Source organism: Pecten maximus, chromosome 7 (genome assembly GCF_902652985.1).
Source record: "Pecten maximus chromosome 7, xPecMax1.1, whole genome shotgun sequence".
Classification (NCBI taxonomy): Eukaryota; Metazoa; Mollusca; class Bivalvia; order Pectinida; family Pectinidae; genus Pecten; species Pecten maximus.
In genome coordinates this window covers 7611466-7628021 of record NC_047021.1, presented here as the reverse complement: position 1 = coordinate 7628021, position 16556 = coordinate 7611466, and the positions used below count along the sequence as shown (strand labels likewise).

The 16556-nt window shown below is 35.4% G+C and overlaps 1 protein-coding gene across 1 annotated transcript; it reads left to right on the top strand.

The window, feature by feature from the left end:
- The first annotated feature begins 3056 nt into the window (after positions 1–3056).
- Positions 3057–16518, top strand: LOC117331482 (solute carrier family 23 member 1-like). The gene is made up of 11 exons (XM_033890215.1): positions 3057–3393; positions 4496–4653; positions 8262–8359; positions 8672–8808; positions 9092–9273; positions 10394–10514; positions 10873–11029; positions 11544–11797; positions 12645–12918; positions 13369–13464; positions 14735–16518. Exons 1-11 carry the CDS (start codon positions 3163–3165, stop codon positions 14959–14961), a joined length of 1935 nt encoding a protein of 644 aa, XP_033746106.1. The 5' UTR covers positions 3057–3162; the 3' UTR covers positions 14962–16518.
- The last annotated feature ends 38 nt before the right edge of the window (positions 16519–16556 follow it).

Below are 16556 nucleotides of genomic sequence, written 5' to 3'. Positions count from 1 at the left end.
ATCACGCTGACATTCTCATAAATGTTGGAAGTTTTATGAAGCTGTCAGTTCATTGTTCAAAATAGATATATTTCTGTCTAGAAATGTTAACATTTGACTTTCTTTGAATACATTAAACCTTTTGTGTCATGACCAGTACGTTTCAATTTTTACGTGTATGTATTAGCATTTAATTATCCGAATATTTTGTCATATTTTGTATTTAATTAGTCCAAATAAAACAAAATGATGCACATGAACGTTCGCATGGCCTTGTTCCAGTGCAAATACATCAAATATGGTTCAACTACGCCCTCACCTGTATTTGTCTCCTATTATTCTACCATTCAAATCTAGTCTCACTTGGCCAAAAACATTACCTGTATAGGAAAACAGATGTGGCATGTATAGTTTTGGTGAACACGAGGGCCTAAAATAATTTTAACGCTGTAATTGTCACCGAAAAGAGGGAAATACGCCTGTTAGTAACATTAATCATCATCGAGAGGTCATCCTCACCTGCCATAAATAAAGATGTATAAGCTGTATTGCATGAACTCGTGTTAAAGATATTAGTATACTGATTTGCATTTATACCCTCCATCCAAATAAACAGCTATCAGACGAAATTAAAACGTTTATGTTTAATTCCACAACACAACGATCACATGAAATTCCACAACACAGCGACCACGTGATATTCCGCAACACTGCGTTCCTGTGGAACTTTGGCTCACAATCAAACTTTTAAAAGCAGTAGAAAGACGCATTGGAAGATTGCCAGGGTCTTGAGCTCGGTTTTTTAAATATTGTGTAATCATATAATAGAACTAGGACAACTAGGACTCTGCCTATACAGTATGCATATATTCATACCGATTCACCTGGGGCAACTATATCTGCCTATACAGTATGCATATATTCATACCGATTCACCTGGGGCAACTACAGAGTACCGCGCCCAGAGTCAGGAGGTTATAAATGTAATAACGCATTCAGGTACATTTTGTAGGTGCTATAGACATTTACCATGAGGGAGACATATGATCTCTTATGTGCCTTTTGGAAAACAAGCAGAGAATACCAACACATAAATGAATCGTAATTCGATAAAACAAAGACAATATATGAACCGTTATAAGCAAAGAAGACAAGATGTATTTTTCGGCCTTTTTATTTATTGATTTATTTATTTATTTAGACAATCTATGTCATATTCGAGCAACGAAATTTTCTAAAACAGAAACACTTTACAACAGAATCACATGAAATACTAGTATAAACATTACTATCTAGAAATGGAGAAAAACATTTTCCAGGACTTGAAATCATCACGTTTATAGTACAGCTTTGTAGTAAGTTTACTTGCTGATTACGTTGTAAGTAAAGATCGAGGTAAGCGGCTGATGTTGAAGAGTCTGAAGTGTCCTTGATTTCAGGGTATAGCCGATCCATTTTCTTATGAATGGAAATACCAATATACCTCTCGGTGAAATTGAAGGACCTTGCAAGAACCTCTGAGAACAATTTGTATTATGAGGTAATATATTGTAGACTGCACTCACGATTATCACATTGGTTCGAACTTAAAGCTGACAGTGCAAGTTAAAAAGCATCCAATTGAGATTAAAAAAAAATACATGTACATATTTCCAAAAATCGTTTCCCAGACATCCCCCAATAATCGTAGTGTCGTATCTAAGGACGGGCAGACATTTTTCTTTTTTGTTATGCGTGGATACGAGCCGCTATAAATCAGTCTATTGATACATGCGCATAGCGACACATCTCTCCATTATACATAGTATACGTTCTCCATGACACGCCAATAAGTTTTTGTTCACATTGTACGCAATTGCGGAACTTGAATATGGAATTTGAAGGGGTAACTTTATATGTTATTTTACAATAAAAGAAAAAAAGCATTGACAATACAAAATATTTGGGCCTCAAAAAAACATGCACCTAATGAAATTATAAACAGAGTAAATATTAGTAAATTCCTACCAGAGTCTTTCCAGTGGGATATGCAGCAAGAAAAACTTTATAACTGTTACAGTATTATATCCATAGTTTCCATCGAAATATTTTCCGTGTCTTCGTATTATTTGTGCACGTGTCATAACGCAATTAAAGCGTGCTAAAACCGCACTACTGCACAACAACAGTCCTAGTGTAGTGTAGACAATAGCAATATATCGGAGGACTGCTAGTGTAGAAATGCGAGTAAAAATCGGAATGCGAGTGTGACGAAGCACTTTCTTTTCATAGCAGTGGCGGCTTGGTTGTATCTACGCATAACAAGAAAGAAAAATGTCTGCCCGTCCTTAGATACGACACTGCCATAACTAGGGATTGTCTCGGAAACGATTTTTGGAAATCTGTATCTGTATTTTTTTTTTAAATCTCATTTGGATGCTTTTTAACTTGCACTGTCAGCTTTAAGAACTAGAATAAACCTGTTAGTGATAACTAACCATACGTAATATAGCTAAAAGAATGGGTTTGTTTTCTGGGGGTTTCACTATCCATACCAAATATATCTGAAAGAAAAGGCTTGTTTTCGGGGGAGGGAAAGGGGGGGTGGGGTTGTTCGTGCTTGAAGGTAAAATCACACCAATGCTATTATAATATCCCAGGGGCTGATTCAACGGTAACCGGTTTACAACACTCATTTCAAGGAATCATATTAACAAGATGGAAAAGTCACCTATTTAGCTTATTTCCTTCTACATTGTCTATACAGTAAACAACGGCTACCACGAAACGCCATACAACATTAATGTACAGACCATGGACTACGTTATTTCTGGATATCGACCTAGTGTATTTCTGGTTTACATTTATTGAACAACATACATATCAACAATTAAAATTCGATCCTTTTTTGAAATTGTAAATGCGCTGCGTCTAATCGATCATGAATGTTGACAAAAGAAGAAAAAATATGTCGATGTCATGTGATTTGTCTACTCTAGTCAGATTACCTTATATATAACATCTGTTCTCGACAGCCTTTCACGACGCATGCGCTTATTACTGCTCAAAACGACGTGAACATAAACGATAAACACATATACAAAAGAAAGCGGTCGACAGACCGCCATTACACTACACTGAAATACTCAGAAAGGCTAAGAGGAGTGGGGCACGCACAGCTAAGGATAGTTAACTAGAACCAAGATGAGTCGCCTTCCTACATATGACGACGCGTCTGGTCATCTGAATATCGCGGATACTGATGGCAACAACCCGCCTACTGAGGAAACTATTCCTGATGGAGGGAATCTAGAAACTGAGGAAGACAATCTGCGGAATGAGTGCAACGATTCCTTGTGTAAACCAGCTCCACCCCTTGTCTACAAAATCAGCGATAACCCACCCGTACACCTGGTCGTTGTCTTTGCTTTTCAGGTAGGTACTGTCCAGAACATTTTACATTTACTAAAAGTGGCAAAGCAAATTACTGCATTGAGATATGCTTTATTAGTTGCAGTTACCTAATTAAACATACAAGAGACGTATTTTAAGGTCCATGGATAGTTGGAGTAGGGGGGGGGATAATATGTTTAGTACAATAGAAATCAATCTAATAAAAATCTAGATGCTCATTCTCACAACGTTCCATGAACATCTAACAACATCCAATAAGGGCTCACGTCAGGATGATCTTTCGGTTACTTCCAGAATCTTGGAAGTGAATTTTATCTAAGCATTGAACTGAGCGCGTTTCATTAAATTTGCCTTTGACCAGTTGGTATTCATCAGCCCATAACTTCCAAATGAGGGCAGTTCACTGCTTATATTTACATTTGACAACGAATCTTAAAGAATACCCCGACGTGACCTTTATGGGGTGTTGTTAGACGTTCATGTAACGTAGTGAGAAGGACCACCTTGATTTTAATTAGATTGAATAGAAATAGGAATATTACCGGTAGTATACAAGATATTTCATCAATTACTACAGGTGTCCAAATGACTACATGATACATTTTTAGTAAGCGATATCAAGTAACAATCCTTCCTCTCATTTCGTTGAGTACTTTACCTTAACTACGGAATCTTTTTGCATTACCGGTAGGCTATAATGACATTTTACTTATGCCTGACCTTTGAGCTCTGATCGGTTCATTTAACTCGCGCGAGTATCTATTTAAATTGTTCGGTCCCCGGTTTTTACTGTTAACATGCATGCCACGTTTTAGTTCCATGTTGGCGTAGGTCCAAAATAATATTGTAATTTGTATATTCGATTTTCTTGTACAATATTGAAAAATAATACGAAAAAATGATTCAGAAGCCCCAGATGCAGATATATATCAATTTTGTTAATTCTATACTTAAAAGTAATATCCACAATTTGTGTATTGTAGTCTTTATCTAACAAACGGGTATTTTTCCTGAAATTTCTATCGAAGCTCATATGCTATTCTATATGTATAAACATAACTTACCGTTTTCTGTTATGATATGACACACTCACGTTATTCTATACATTGTTTTGTCGTTTCAGCAAGGTCTGCTGTCTTTCGCCAATCAGTTGGCACTAACACTACTGGTGGCACAAGTTGTATGTGGGGAGCATGATGCTGTCCTCCGTACAAACCTTCTTGGCTCCACCATGTTCATGAATGGATTCACCACATTCTTTATGTGTTGTTTTGGCGTCAGGTATGCCTAACTATTATCGTTAAGAACCTGTCCTAAAAGCGGGAATGGATTCCTCTTTATATATAGATATATATATATATATATGTATGTAAACATAAATGACACAACAAGACAATTCCGGTTGAATGCACAATGTCACCATCAAGTTGAACTATATATATATGTATATATATATTTATAAAAAGAATAAAAAAAACACGACACAGCAGCTAGCGCTTTCGTCAAGTCTAGGTGACTCTTCAGAAGAATGTCTGAAGAGTCACCTAGACGTGACTAAAGCGCTAGCTGCTGTCGAAAACTCTTCAGACATTCTGAAGAGTCACCTAGACGTGACGAAAGCGCTAGCTGCTGTGTCGTGTTTTTTATTCTTTTTAAATGTATATCTTTCGTCCGTAAGGTTCACCTTTAACTTTTTAACTTATATATGTTAGGTGTTTTTGCCTGAATGTTAAGTTAAAATCATATCATATGCTCCTTTTTACGTTTACCCTATGAATTACTCGTTACAGATCAATTAGGTAGAAGCCTTGATTGGCGGTAATCAGGTCGATTACAAAAGTGTGAATACACAGGTGTGCTTACTCGAGCGATACAAAATGCATGCTGGTTATGTCATTTACCTTTCGACAGTTTTACATAAACATAAATATAAGGAGTTCCACGGTAGCCTATAAAATATCTGGAGAGTTACAGCGTCACCTGACATCACTATACCACTTCAGCTTCGACAAGCCTGGTAATGAAAAGTCCTTCTATACAATAATGGCAATTATTTAAATGGTATTGTTGTGAATTTACATTGTATCTAAAAAGAGCATTTTAAACATGTGTCTTATTCTCAATTTAAATTGGATAAAAAATACTAATATTAAACATTACACATTGGTACTATTCATGCATGATTTGGTGATATATGGTATAATGCCCCACGAAACACAATGATACACTTACCTTACTTTGTGCTGCTTCTAAACGTGTGAGACAAAAACCAAGACTCTTGTGATCTAGCTCTGGACATTAACTGAACATTTTATAAGTTGATGGATCCAACATAAAGATTGACGTGATAAACGTTTAGAACAGCAATGCCTGGTATGTATTATTTTGGCGTGAAATTATGACCCTCTACTGTTACCTAAATTAACAGCACTCGTACATAATTCCAACTCTTGATTTTTGGATATATATTTTTTGTTGTTTTTTTTGTTGGTTTTTGTTGTTGTTTTGTTTTTGTTTTTTTGTTGTTTTTTTTTTTTTCTGGGGTTTTGGTTTTTGTTTTGTTTTTTGTTTTGTATGTAATACTATATGTAAATCATTACTGAATCCATGTCACCCCGATTTTGTCTTCTCAGGGATGTTTTTGAACCTCAACAACGAGATATTCTAGCGAGTCACTAACTCCGAGAACTGCTCGGTTCGTTCAGTCAGTGTGATTACAATAATGTAGTATTTTTCAGTCACCGTATCGGTGTTACTTGCCTGTTTGATCACCATTTGATTTCAAACTTATCTCTGGCTTTTTCGACGAGTATTTCAACGATGATAATAATCAGTATAAAAATATATATGCAAACTTTAAAAACATTTAAGTTATTTTTATACTTTATCCATTCGTTTGGTTACGCGATGCTGGAGAATCATTCCATATAAATCACGGTCATAGTGTCTTAGTATGTTCTATAGTCACAGCTAGAGGCTAAGTCTAACAACAAAATTAGTCAAATTATGTGTAGATTTTCCATGTTAGGTCAGCTAATGTATAGATAGATATTTCCATGCAAAAGCAGATTTTTTTTTATTTTTCCATTTAAGGTCAGATTTTGTATTGAGTTTTCCATGTTAGGTCAGAGTATGGATTGAGTTTTCCATGTTAGGTCAGAGTATGTATTGAGTTTTCCATGTTAGGTCAGAGTATGTATTGATTTTTCCATGTTAGGTCAGAGTATGTATTGAGTTTTCCATGTTAGGTCAGAGTATGTATTGAGTTTTCCATGTTAGGTCAGAGTATGTATTGAGTTTTCCATGTAAGGTCAGAGTATGTATTGAGTTTTCCATGTTAGGTCAGAGTATGTATTGAGTTTTCCATGTTAGGTCAGAGTATGTATTGAGTTTTCCATGTTAGGTCAGAGTATGTATTGAGTTTTTCCATGTTAGGTCAGAGTATGTATTGAGTTTTCCATGTTAGGTCAGAGTATGTATTGAGTTTTCCATGTTAGGTCAGAGTATGTATTGAGTTTTCCATGTTAGGTCAGAAGTATGTATTGAGTTTTCCATGTTAGGTCAGAGTATGTATTGAGTTTTCCATGTTAGGTCAGAGTATGTATTGAGTTTTCCATGTTAGGTCAGAGTATGTATTGAGTTTTCCATGTTAGGTCAGAGTATGTATTGAGTTTTCCATGTAAGGTCAGAGTATGTATTGAGTTTTCCATGTTAGGTCAGAGTATGTATTGAGTTTTCCATGTTAGGTCAGAGTATGTATTGAGTTTTCCATGTTAGGTCAGAGTATGTATTGAGTTTTCCATGTTAGGTCAGAGCATGTATTGAGTTTTCCATGTTAGGTCAGAGTATGTATTGAGTTTTCCATGTTAGGTCAGAGTATGTATTGAGTTTTCCATGTTAGGTCAGAGTATGTATTGAGTTTTCCATGTTAGGTCAGAGTATGTATTGGGTTTTCCATGTTAGGTCAGAGTATGTATTGAGTTTTCCATGTTAGGTCAGATTATGTATTGAGTTTTCCATGTTAGGTCAGAGTATGTATTGAGTTTTCCATGTTAGGTCAGAGTATGTATTGAGTTTTCCATGTTAGGTCAGAGTATGTATTGATATTTCCAGAATGTTACACTCGGCTTATAAAATAACAGTTAGTGAATATTGATACAGAAGAGGGGGGTCTAGACACCAATAGTAGTCCCGATCTCTCAGGAGGTATCTTGACTTTTCATCCCGAACGCTACGGTGTAACAAGGTTAGGTTTTTAAATACGTAATTTAAAATATATCTCACTAAATTAGTTTTAAAAACTGTTTCATAACCACACACGACACAAGTACACATTCATTTATTCAAGCGCACTTCTGTCTTTCGGAGAAGCCTTAATACTCGAAACAATGACTTACAGTGAAAATGCTTTCACTCCTCAAACGTTTGGTCTATCGGATATCCTAAATAATTTCAAAAAGACAAAATTAGACAATAAATAGTACAAATGATTGCATATAATGGCGTAAGTTCAACCACTTTATGTAAGTACTCATTTTACATAAAATAACGTATGTTAAACTACTTTATGAAGGGATTCATTTACCATGAGTTTAAATATTCATCAAATACGGATATAAGTATGTAATACAGATTTATGGTACTTTTAATGACGTTTGTAGAATTATACAAAACACACAAAATATTAGCACCTTTCAATACAAATAGAGTCAGATACTGAATGAATTCAACAGCACCATACTCCTGTTTCGTCCTTCTAGGACTCGCCAATGATACTATGGACATCATAAACCTGTTTCGTCCAAGACAAGGCTGTACCTTGTCTTCATTTCAATTCTATACTGCTATGCTCCAAGGCAATGTTGAACCTGTTTTTATTACAATTGCAGATTACCCATGTTCCAAGGTGGTTCCTACGAGTATATAGTACCTTTGGTAGCGTTACAAGAAATTGACCCAGGCAGGTGTGACGCTGCCTTTACACTCGGTAGGTATATTGTAGAAAGGTAACTGATCTGTACTTTACTTTGTAAATAAATGTCATTTTATATCTCATTGTCATTGAATAAGCTTACTAACGATATAGATAAACCTTTCTAAGCATCATAATGCTTTTGTCCAAACGGTTGTTGCTATATTTAAATGATTAACCATGCAATCTTACTTATGTTTATCTTCATTTGATGATTTTTAATTTCACAATAAATCACCGCGGTCGTTGGTTTATAAGGAAAGGGTGTTACGATTTGTCTTAGCTGACATAGCCTTGGGATTTACCCATTTATCTTATTGATCCCAGAACCCACGAACAACACCGACTTCAACCTCGGTGTTAACAACGCATCATTTTTCTCCAATGCCTCACAGATTTTGTCCCTGGCGAACAGCTCGGACCTCCATATAAACCAGGACTTCATCTACCATAACCTACAGACGGTTTGTTACACTTTTTATATCGTATTCTAATGGGAAGATACATTGGCACATTGGGGGATTTTTCATACCTCATTATTATTTTAGAGAATTACGTCTGAATTATCTAACTTTATGATCGTGTATATATTTTAAAGTTTAATTATAATAATTACCAATAATATCTCTTTAGTATATAAATTGACGGAAAGGAATCTTATTTTATTTTATCACGAACCATAGTTGAAACTGGTTTGTTAAGTTATAACCAACAGTATTCTGGACGTCTGGTGTTATTTCGCTGTAGTTGATGGGCAGCCTGATGATCGCCGGAGCTATCCACAGCCTGGTCGGTGTGACAGGTCTCATTGGAATTCTGCTCAGATTTATCGGACCTGTTACTATAGTACCGGCCATCTTACTTGTCGGACTATACATGTTCAAAATAGTCACCAAGTTCGTCTCAGTCCATTGGGGAATGGGGCTCATGTAAGTCAACCATGTTCTGGTCAAACGGGTTTGTTTTTAGTTTAACTTATATAAACGTTATTGTGTATATTTAAGAAAGTTAAGATATTACCTATCGTAATCGATCATAGTTACGTTAGGACAGATTCAATAAATGTCTTTGTCAGTGTTAGATGAATTTGTAATATCTGTAAATATGTCTTGTAGACAACGAAGTTGCCATTTTTTTTGTCCGTGTATCACAAACTCGTAACGTTACAGACTTATAATCTTATTAATATTGTATCAAACTGGCATATTCACATTATTTATCTAAATAAAACTTTATGCTTGGTTTTGATTAAATAACTTTTTTACGGTACAAATATTTTTCTCGAATAATTTATCGAGGCATTATTTCTTTCGAATCTTGTGATGAGTTTTATCTCTATAGGTTGCTTGCCGATATCTAGAAGCGGAGTGATGGGGTAGGTAATATTATCAACGTATCAATTAATTATCGGGTAGGTAATATAAACAGCGTATCAATTAATGATCGGGTAGGTGATATAAATAACGTATCAATTATGATATTCAATCCTATCTACAGGACCTACAGGTGATCCCGTCTTACCCATAACAGTAGGAATATTTGACAATCGATCTTGTCTTACAGGAATATTGAGTATTTGACCAGGATATATATATATATTGGGAGGCTCTAGGATTTTATGATATCAATATTCATTCATATAAACAATCTTCAGTTATTTTGTATGCATTGGCTAAAATAATCATTACTGAAAATCTTAATTAAAAGTTAACAGCCTTTATTATGATCTTTTCTTACATGCTATTGTTATAAGTGTTAATAATATCATAATAAGTTTAACTTAAAATAAAATGTATTATATGTATATGAGTACAGTACAGCCGTAATAATCCATCGCTCAGCACAATCATTTTAACAGAAAAGGTCTCGTTATTCATGTGTCCTAAAACTTTCTGTCTCACTATAGGAAATCCAAATTCATAGGGAGACGACTGGGTCAAGGAAAACTTAATAGTGAACGAAAGTTAACTGCTTATAGAGTGTGGACTGTATATTTGATATAGCACCTTACCACGAATTGGTTTTAAGACTACCATTTATTCTTTTCAGGACATGTGCCGTGTCTCTGGTACTGTCGCTGTACCTCGCACGATGGAAGGCGCCACTGCCATTCTGGACGAGATCAAAGGGATTCCATGTTATACGGTCACAGTTCCACCAGACAGCGGGAGTAGGTAGTTTGTAGACAATATCCAACCAAGACATGCCGTTTACTAACAAGAAAGATATTCAAGCATTTTTATAACTTTCTTGAACAAGAACTTGCATGGTAGACTCTGTAGTTGTTGGTCTAGTGAGCTGTCTGAGCGGTAGAAAAACAATAATGCAGATATTTCTTTTAAAGTTCATTCACTGGATAGCTCCCAAAAATAAAAGAAAAGGAACTGTCATACACTACTGTTAACATTTAATACTCTGCCATTATCAGCATAAATTTAAGGAGTAAAGCTTTCAAAAGTGGTATTGTTATATGAAAGAAACATGTTCAGGAAAATACCCATTATAACACCATTATTTCTAATAAACAGATACTAATATCACTATTGTTCGGATGGGCTGTGAGTGGTGTACTCACAGTGTGTGGCGCTTTCTCCGATGATCCAAAGGCGACGGATTACTTGGCTAGGACAGATGTGATGTCGGGAGTTATACACAATGCCAGCTGGGTTCACCTCCCTTACCCAGGTAGTATAAATAATAAGTATGTCTAATTTACGTTCAATTTCGCCGTTCTTATTAGCCGCCCTATATATCTTAGATGTATTAGAAAGTGACAGATGGAATGTACACAATACACCTCCACATGTATGGTCAATACCTACATAAAGAACGACGTGTTACTTTGCACTGAATACAATGCCTTAAATACACAGAAATTCATGATTTGATTAAAATCTACTTTTTCTCATTCTATTGACGTCTTCTACAATTGTGATGTAAATAATAATCTAGGAAAGTAGCTAAATCAGGAAGTAGAACCATCTCCCTTATTTCAATATAGTCATTGTTATGATATCGGAAGTATGTATGACCTTTAATTAAAGGATTTCAAAAAGACACACAATATACATTGTATAAGCAGCTATCAAAATTTATTGAGAGTTATATACAGTAGAACCAAAATCAATTAAACTACACCATACTGCTATTTCGTCCTTCAATGAAAAGCAATAAGTAATTATTCTATACGAACCTACAGGTCAGTTCGGCGCGCCGTCATTCAGTGGCAGAGCTTTCATCGGCTTCCTTATTGCAACGCTGATCTCTATTCTTGACTCCGTTGGTGATTATTACGCATGCGCACGGACATGCCAGGTGCCTACCCCTCCGACGCACGCGGTGAACAGAGGTATCGCCGTAGAGGGTTTCTGCTCCTTCCTTTCTGGAACAGTTGGCTGTGGCCATGCCACATCTACTTACGGTGGCAACATTGGTGCAATTGGACTAACCAAGGTATAGTCGGTTGGTTATAATTGAAAGAACTAGAAAATGAATCACAAGTTAGGATATATTTAAGTAGAATAACGAACAAATTTATTAAATACGACTAATCGAGAGTGTTCCAATATTGTCACTTACACCTTGCCAGTTGATCATGCATTTTCCAGTTAAAATGGCACGCATGTTATATCATTATGAATGTAGGTATATCTCCGATAGTGTCTGTTTGATTTGCTGATGTAAATTTTCCTCAATCCATTTACTCAAATTGTAGCACTTCCTGTTTAGCGTGAACTCTTTCTCTGGCATTCTGATGATGATTGTATTATCTAAATAGTCATTATGCATGTCACATTCTACAAACCTTGCCAATCGTATGATGATGAGTGATTCTTTTAGAGATTATTTCAAGATAAAGCCAGCTTGAAGAATGTAGAAATTTTTCTACGACATCAATATATTGTTTCACACTTAATTCAATGTGAGCCTAAGTGTCCTTCAGTAAGAGTCGCAATTACCCTCTAATACTTAGCATTGTGTTCATGAATCCATGTATTAAGAACATTGAATACAGCTTGCAGCAATTTATGTTAGTTTGTTTATTGGTGATCTAGAGTGAATACAAAAATATCTATTCACATTTACAGACCGAATAGTTTTGTGTGATTAACCAGTGAGTAAATACACAACTAACTTAGCATGACCTGAACTTGATTGGGAAGTGTTCGTTACTTTTCCATGAGACGTCAACGCATATGATCTAATATGACTTTCTGATCCAAGTGATATTAATATAAAGGTGTGTTGCCTTCTGATACATAGGTCTATACATGTAATACGTTTGGTATTTGATAAACAGGTTGCCAGTAGACGGGTATTTATGATGGTTGGTGTCCTGTACATGCTGTTTGGAATAGTAGGGAAATTCTGCGCCATTTTCATCACGATCCCTTACCCAGTACTAGGCGGGACGGTACTGACAATGATAGGGATGTTCACGGGAGTCGTCCTGTCAAACCTTCAGTTTGTCCGTCTCACATCTAACCGGAATCTCGCCATCATTGGTATCTCCCTGATCCTTGGGTTGATGGTCCCGTACTGGATGGAAAAGAATCCGGACGGTATTGACACAGGTAAACACGATATATATCCAACGTTTTCGAACTGATAAATTTAACTTTAACCAACGCGGACGGACGTTTTGCCTATTTATTCACAAACAATCATACATGAAAAAATGATCAAAGTCTTACATTTAAAAAGCCCTCCTACCACTAAAGCGACGAAGAAAACGACATTTAATTATGCAGGGTTGATTGTTTTATGTTGTTTATGTAACTATTTCCCTAGCTCTGTTCTGACTTCTAGCACAAATATTTCTTCCTGTGATAACAAGGCGATAACAAGGTTTACATTAAATCATTATTTGAGAACTTAAAGGTGCTTCTCACATATGTGACATGAGATCATTTAAAATAGTGAAAGTGGTTTTCTGAAATGATTGCGTGACCTAGTTGATATATCAATGTATATTTCTACCAGAACTATCATTTTTGAATTTTTGAATTGACTTGTTTATTAAGGAAACGCCAACTTGGATCAGTTATTGGTGATGTTACTAGGTAACGCAAACTTGGCTGGAGCCGTGACGGCCTGTTTACTGGACAACACTATACCAGGTTATACCATTACTAATACCACAGGCACTTGTGTCTGGTAGTAAACACCCCGAGTCGAAATCAAATATCCTCGATATGTATTTTACACAGAGATTCAGCTTCGGTTCAAGATCAACGGAAAACCATTCGAACACACTCGTAATATATATATACTAAGTATATTTATATTATTTATTTGTTTATTTGTTTATTTATTTATTATTGTTATTACATTTATTTATTTAGTTATTTATTCATTTTTCATTTTGAAGTTACGTTTGTCACTTTTAACATTCTCAACTAACATTTCAATTATTAGCCACGTCTGTTTGGCCAGTAAAAGACACCAGTAAAAGAAATCAGTTTTAACAAGAAGCTGTCTGATTGTTTCCTATTTTACAGGAACCAATCAGATAGCTCCTTGCAAACACTTAAATGAAGATAAAGGCTGTAAATCACTTAGATTTCGCGAATACTTCATTTCCCGCAATTACCTCTTCAGACACATTCGCGAAAACATATATCGCGAATGCTGATCTAAAAATGACTTTAAATTCTCGAATGATGAGCTATTAGACCCATGTACTCGGCAAGACTACTATATCGATACCTGATAGCTTGGCCGATGTTCAAAGGTGTTCTTTTGAACACTTGAATTCGCCATTCAGTTTCATCATGTATTAACGCGAAAATAAGGCCAATACGAAATATGAATTATTTACAGTAGCAGTCAATGATGCTGGACTAGATATATCTTATAATGCGCCTCTAGTACAATCTGTCCATAGTTTTTGTCTTTATAAAATATCATTATCCAGCTTTTACGACATGCTTCAGTTAACAATTAGTGAGAATTGATTGACTTTGATAGAAATTGGGGGTTTATTATGTAATTTCAGAGGTGAGTCACTTTTTGGGAAATCGAAAATTGGCGGCAGGCCATGCCGATTATACCAATTTAAGTAGAATATGTTAATTTCCCATACAGAAAATGTAATTTTGATTGATGATGGGCTTTCATAGCTGATGCTAGTAAGTACAATTTTGTATGTGGATTTTAGCTATATATAGTAACTACATTTACACAAAACGTTTAGCTAGCCAACTGTAAACAATGTCCTGTTTTAGTTTTATTTTATTAGCACGGCCTCTTTTGCAATGATTAACAGTTCATGAATTATACAAGTAGTTACATTGTAAATCGTTTCCTTACATTTGTCATCAAACATATCTGATCAGTCTTGTTACAAAAACTCCCTCTGTTTTAACAAAAGCTTATTGTTATTTCCAGGTTCACGTGAAGAGAGGGGCTTGGTTGGCTGGGAGTATAAGAAGCAGAAGGACGAGACACGTGAAGAATCTGTATTCCTGGAAGGAATGGAGGTCTACGACCCCATAGTCCCACGATATGTACGAGGATGGAAAGGGTTTCAATACATACCCTTTATGCCAGATCACTTCGGCGAGACAACCAATGATACCACAGAGACAAACGGAAAAAGTTTTCAGAACGTCTGAACAAATCTGTAATACCCATAGAAGTGCAGCTTACCTAATACAACGGATATGTAAATACGTATAACAAAAACCAATGAACATACATATATTGCTTTAAAACCGAATAGCTCATCAATATGTCTGATAAATTCTGTTTTCCGTCTGTATTGCCAATGATATGGTGTTTAACATACATAGATTGGTTATAGAAATGTGTTTAACAAATCAGAATGCTTGTTCAAATTTACCGCGGCTGACACAACATGGCTACTCAAGGGGAACATCTGCTATCAGTATGCATAAAAAGTCCCGGGCCGTCGATAGGGTGCTCGTATACATAAAGTAAGTGTATGTAATAGTTGTATTCGGTGATCTGATGAAGCATACCTCTTGATTAAACCGTGGACTTCGTATTTAAAGCTATGTCCAATAGAGTCAAAGTGTGGTGACCCCGATACGTCAACTTGTCCGACTAAACAAAATCGAGGAGATTTTGAAGTTTCATGCCCGATTTCGTAAACTTATATTGAGAAATTGGCAACATGTTATGGCTTATTTTAAAGATTGACCATTTTTCTTCAATTTAAGTCCTACTTCGAAAAAATCAACCCAATACAACCGAAGCTACGGTACTTAGACATAAATACATCTGATTTTAAGCCTGGGGGAGTTCAGAACCTTTCTCATTTATATGTACTATATGTTATTATTTTATAAAACGAGTCAAGCACCCGCTAACTAACTTCGGTTGCGCGCTTAAATTCAATTGCGTAAGAATATGTACATATAATGTTTTACTTTTTTTACTGATATTGATAGAAGACGATTCTTCCCGTGAAACAATGAATGATGCCAGTTGCCACAAAAGCAGTCATTTTAAAGAATGTTTTCATGTCGTAAATTTTACCTAGCTAACTAAATCAACAACTACAGAGTCTTCCGTGCAAAAAAAAAAAAGAACGAAAATGCTTGAATATCTTTCTTGTTAGTAAACGGCATTACTAGGTTCGATATTGGACATGGAATCCCTTTGACCTCTTTAATGCAGTTAACTTTCGTTCAATATTAAGTTTTCCTTGACCCAGTCGTCTCCCTATAAATTTGGATTTCCTATAGTGAGACATAAAGTTTTAGGACATATGAATAACGAGACCTTTTCTGTTAAAATTATTGTACTGAGCGATGGATTATCAAGGTTGTACTTTACGTCATATACATATATTAAATTTTATTTTAAGGTAGACCGACCTTTCGGGTTTCCTCTGAAAGATCTCCTTAATTTTATTTGTATTTCAATGTTAATTATGCTCTTATCACAAAAAGCACATAAAAAACATATGTCACCACGTTCGTTTTACTACCAGGGCCACATAAAGATACGTATTAATTAGTAGCTGAACCCATATTTTTAAGGGTTTTGGTAGATTTTATCTTTCCCCGATAATATTCACCTGAAGCATAAAAAGAAGTTTATATCCTATTTATATCATCAGTATGAGCAATATCATTCATAATTATCAAAAAAAAAAGAGAAGATTCTTTGGGTGGTTAACAAAATATGGCTATTTTTATACGAAAAACTGGTTATTTTTAGTGAAAAATTGATTAAAAAAAAT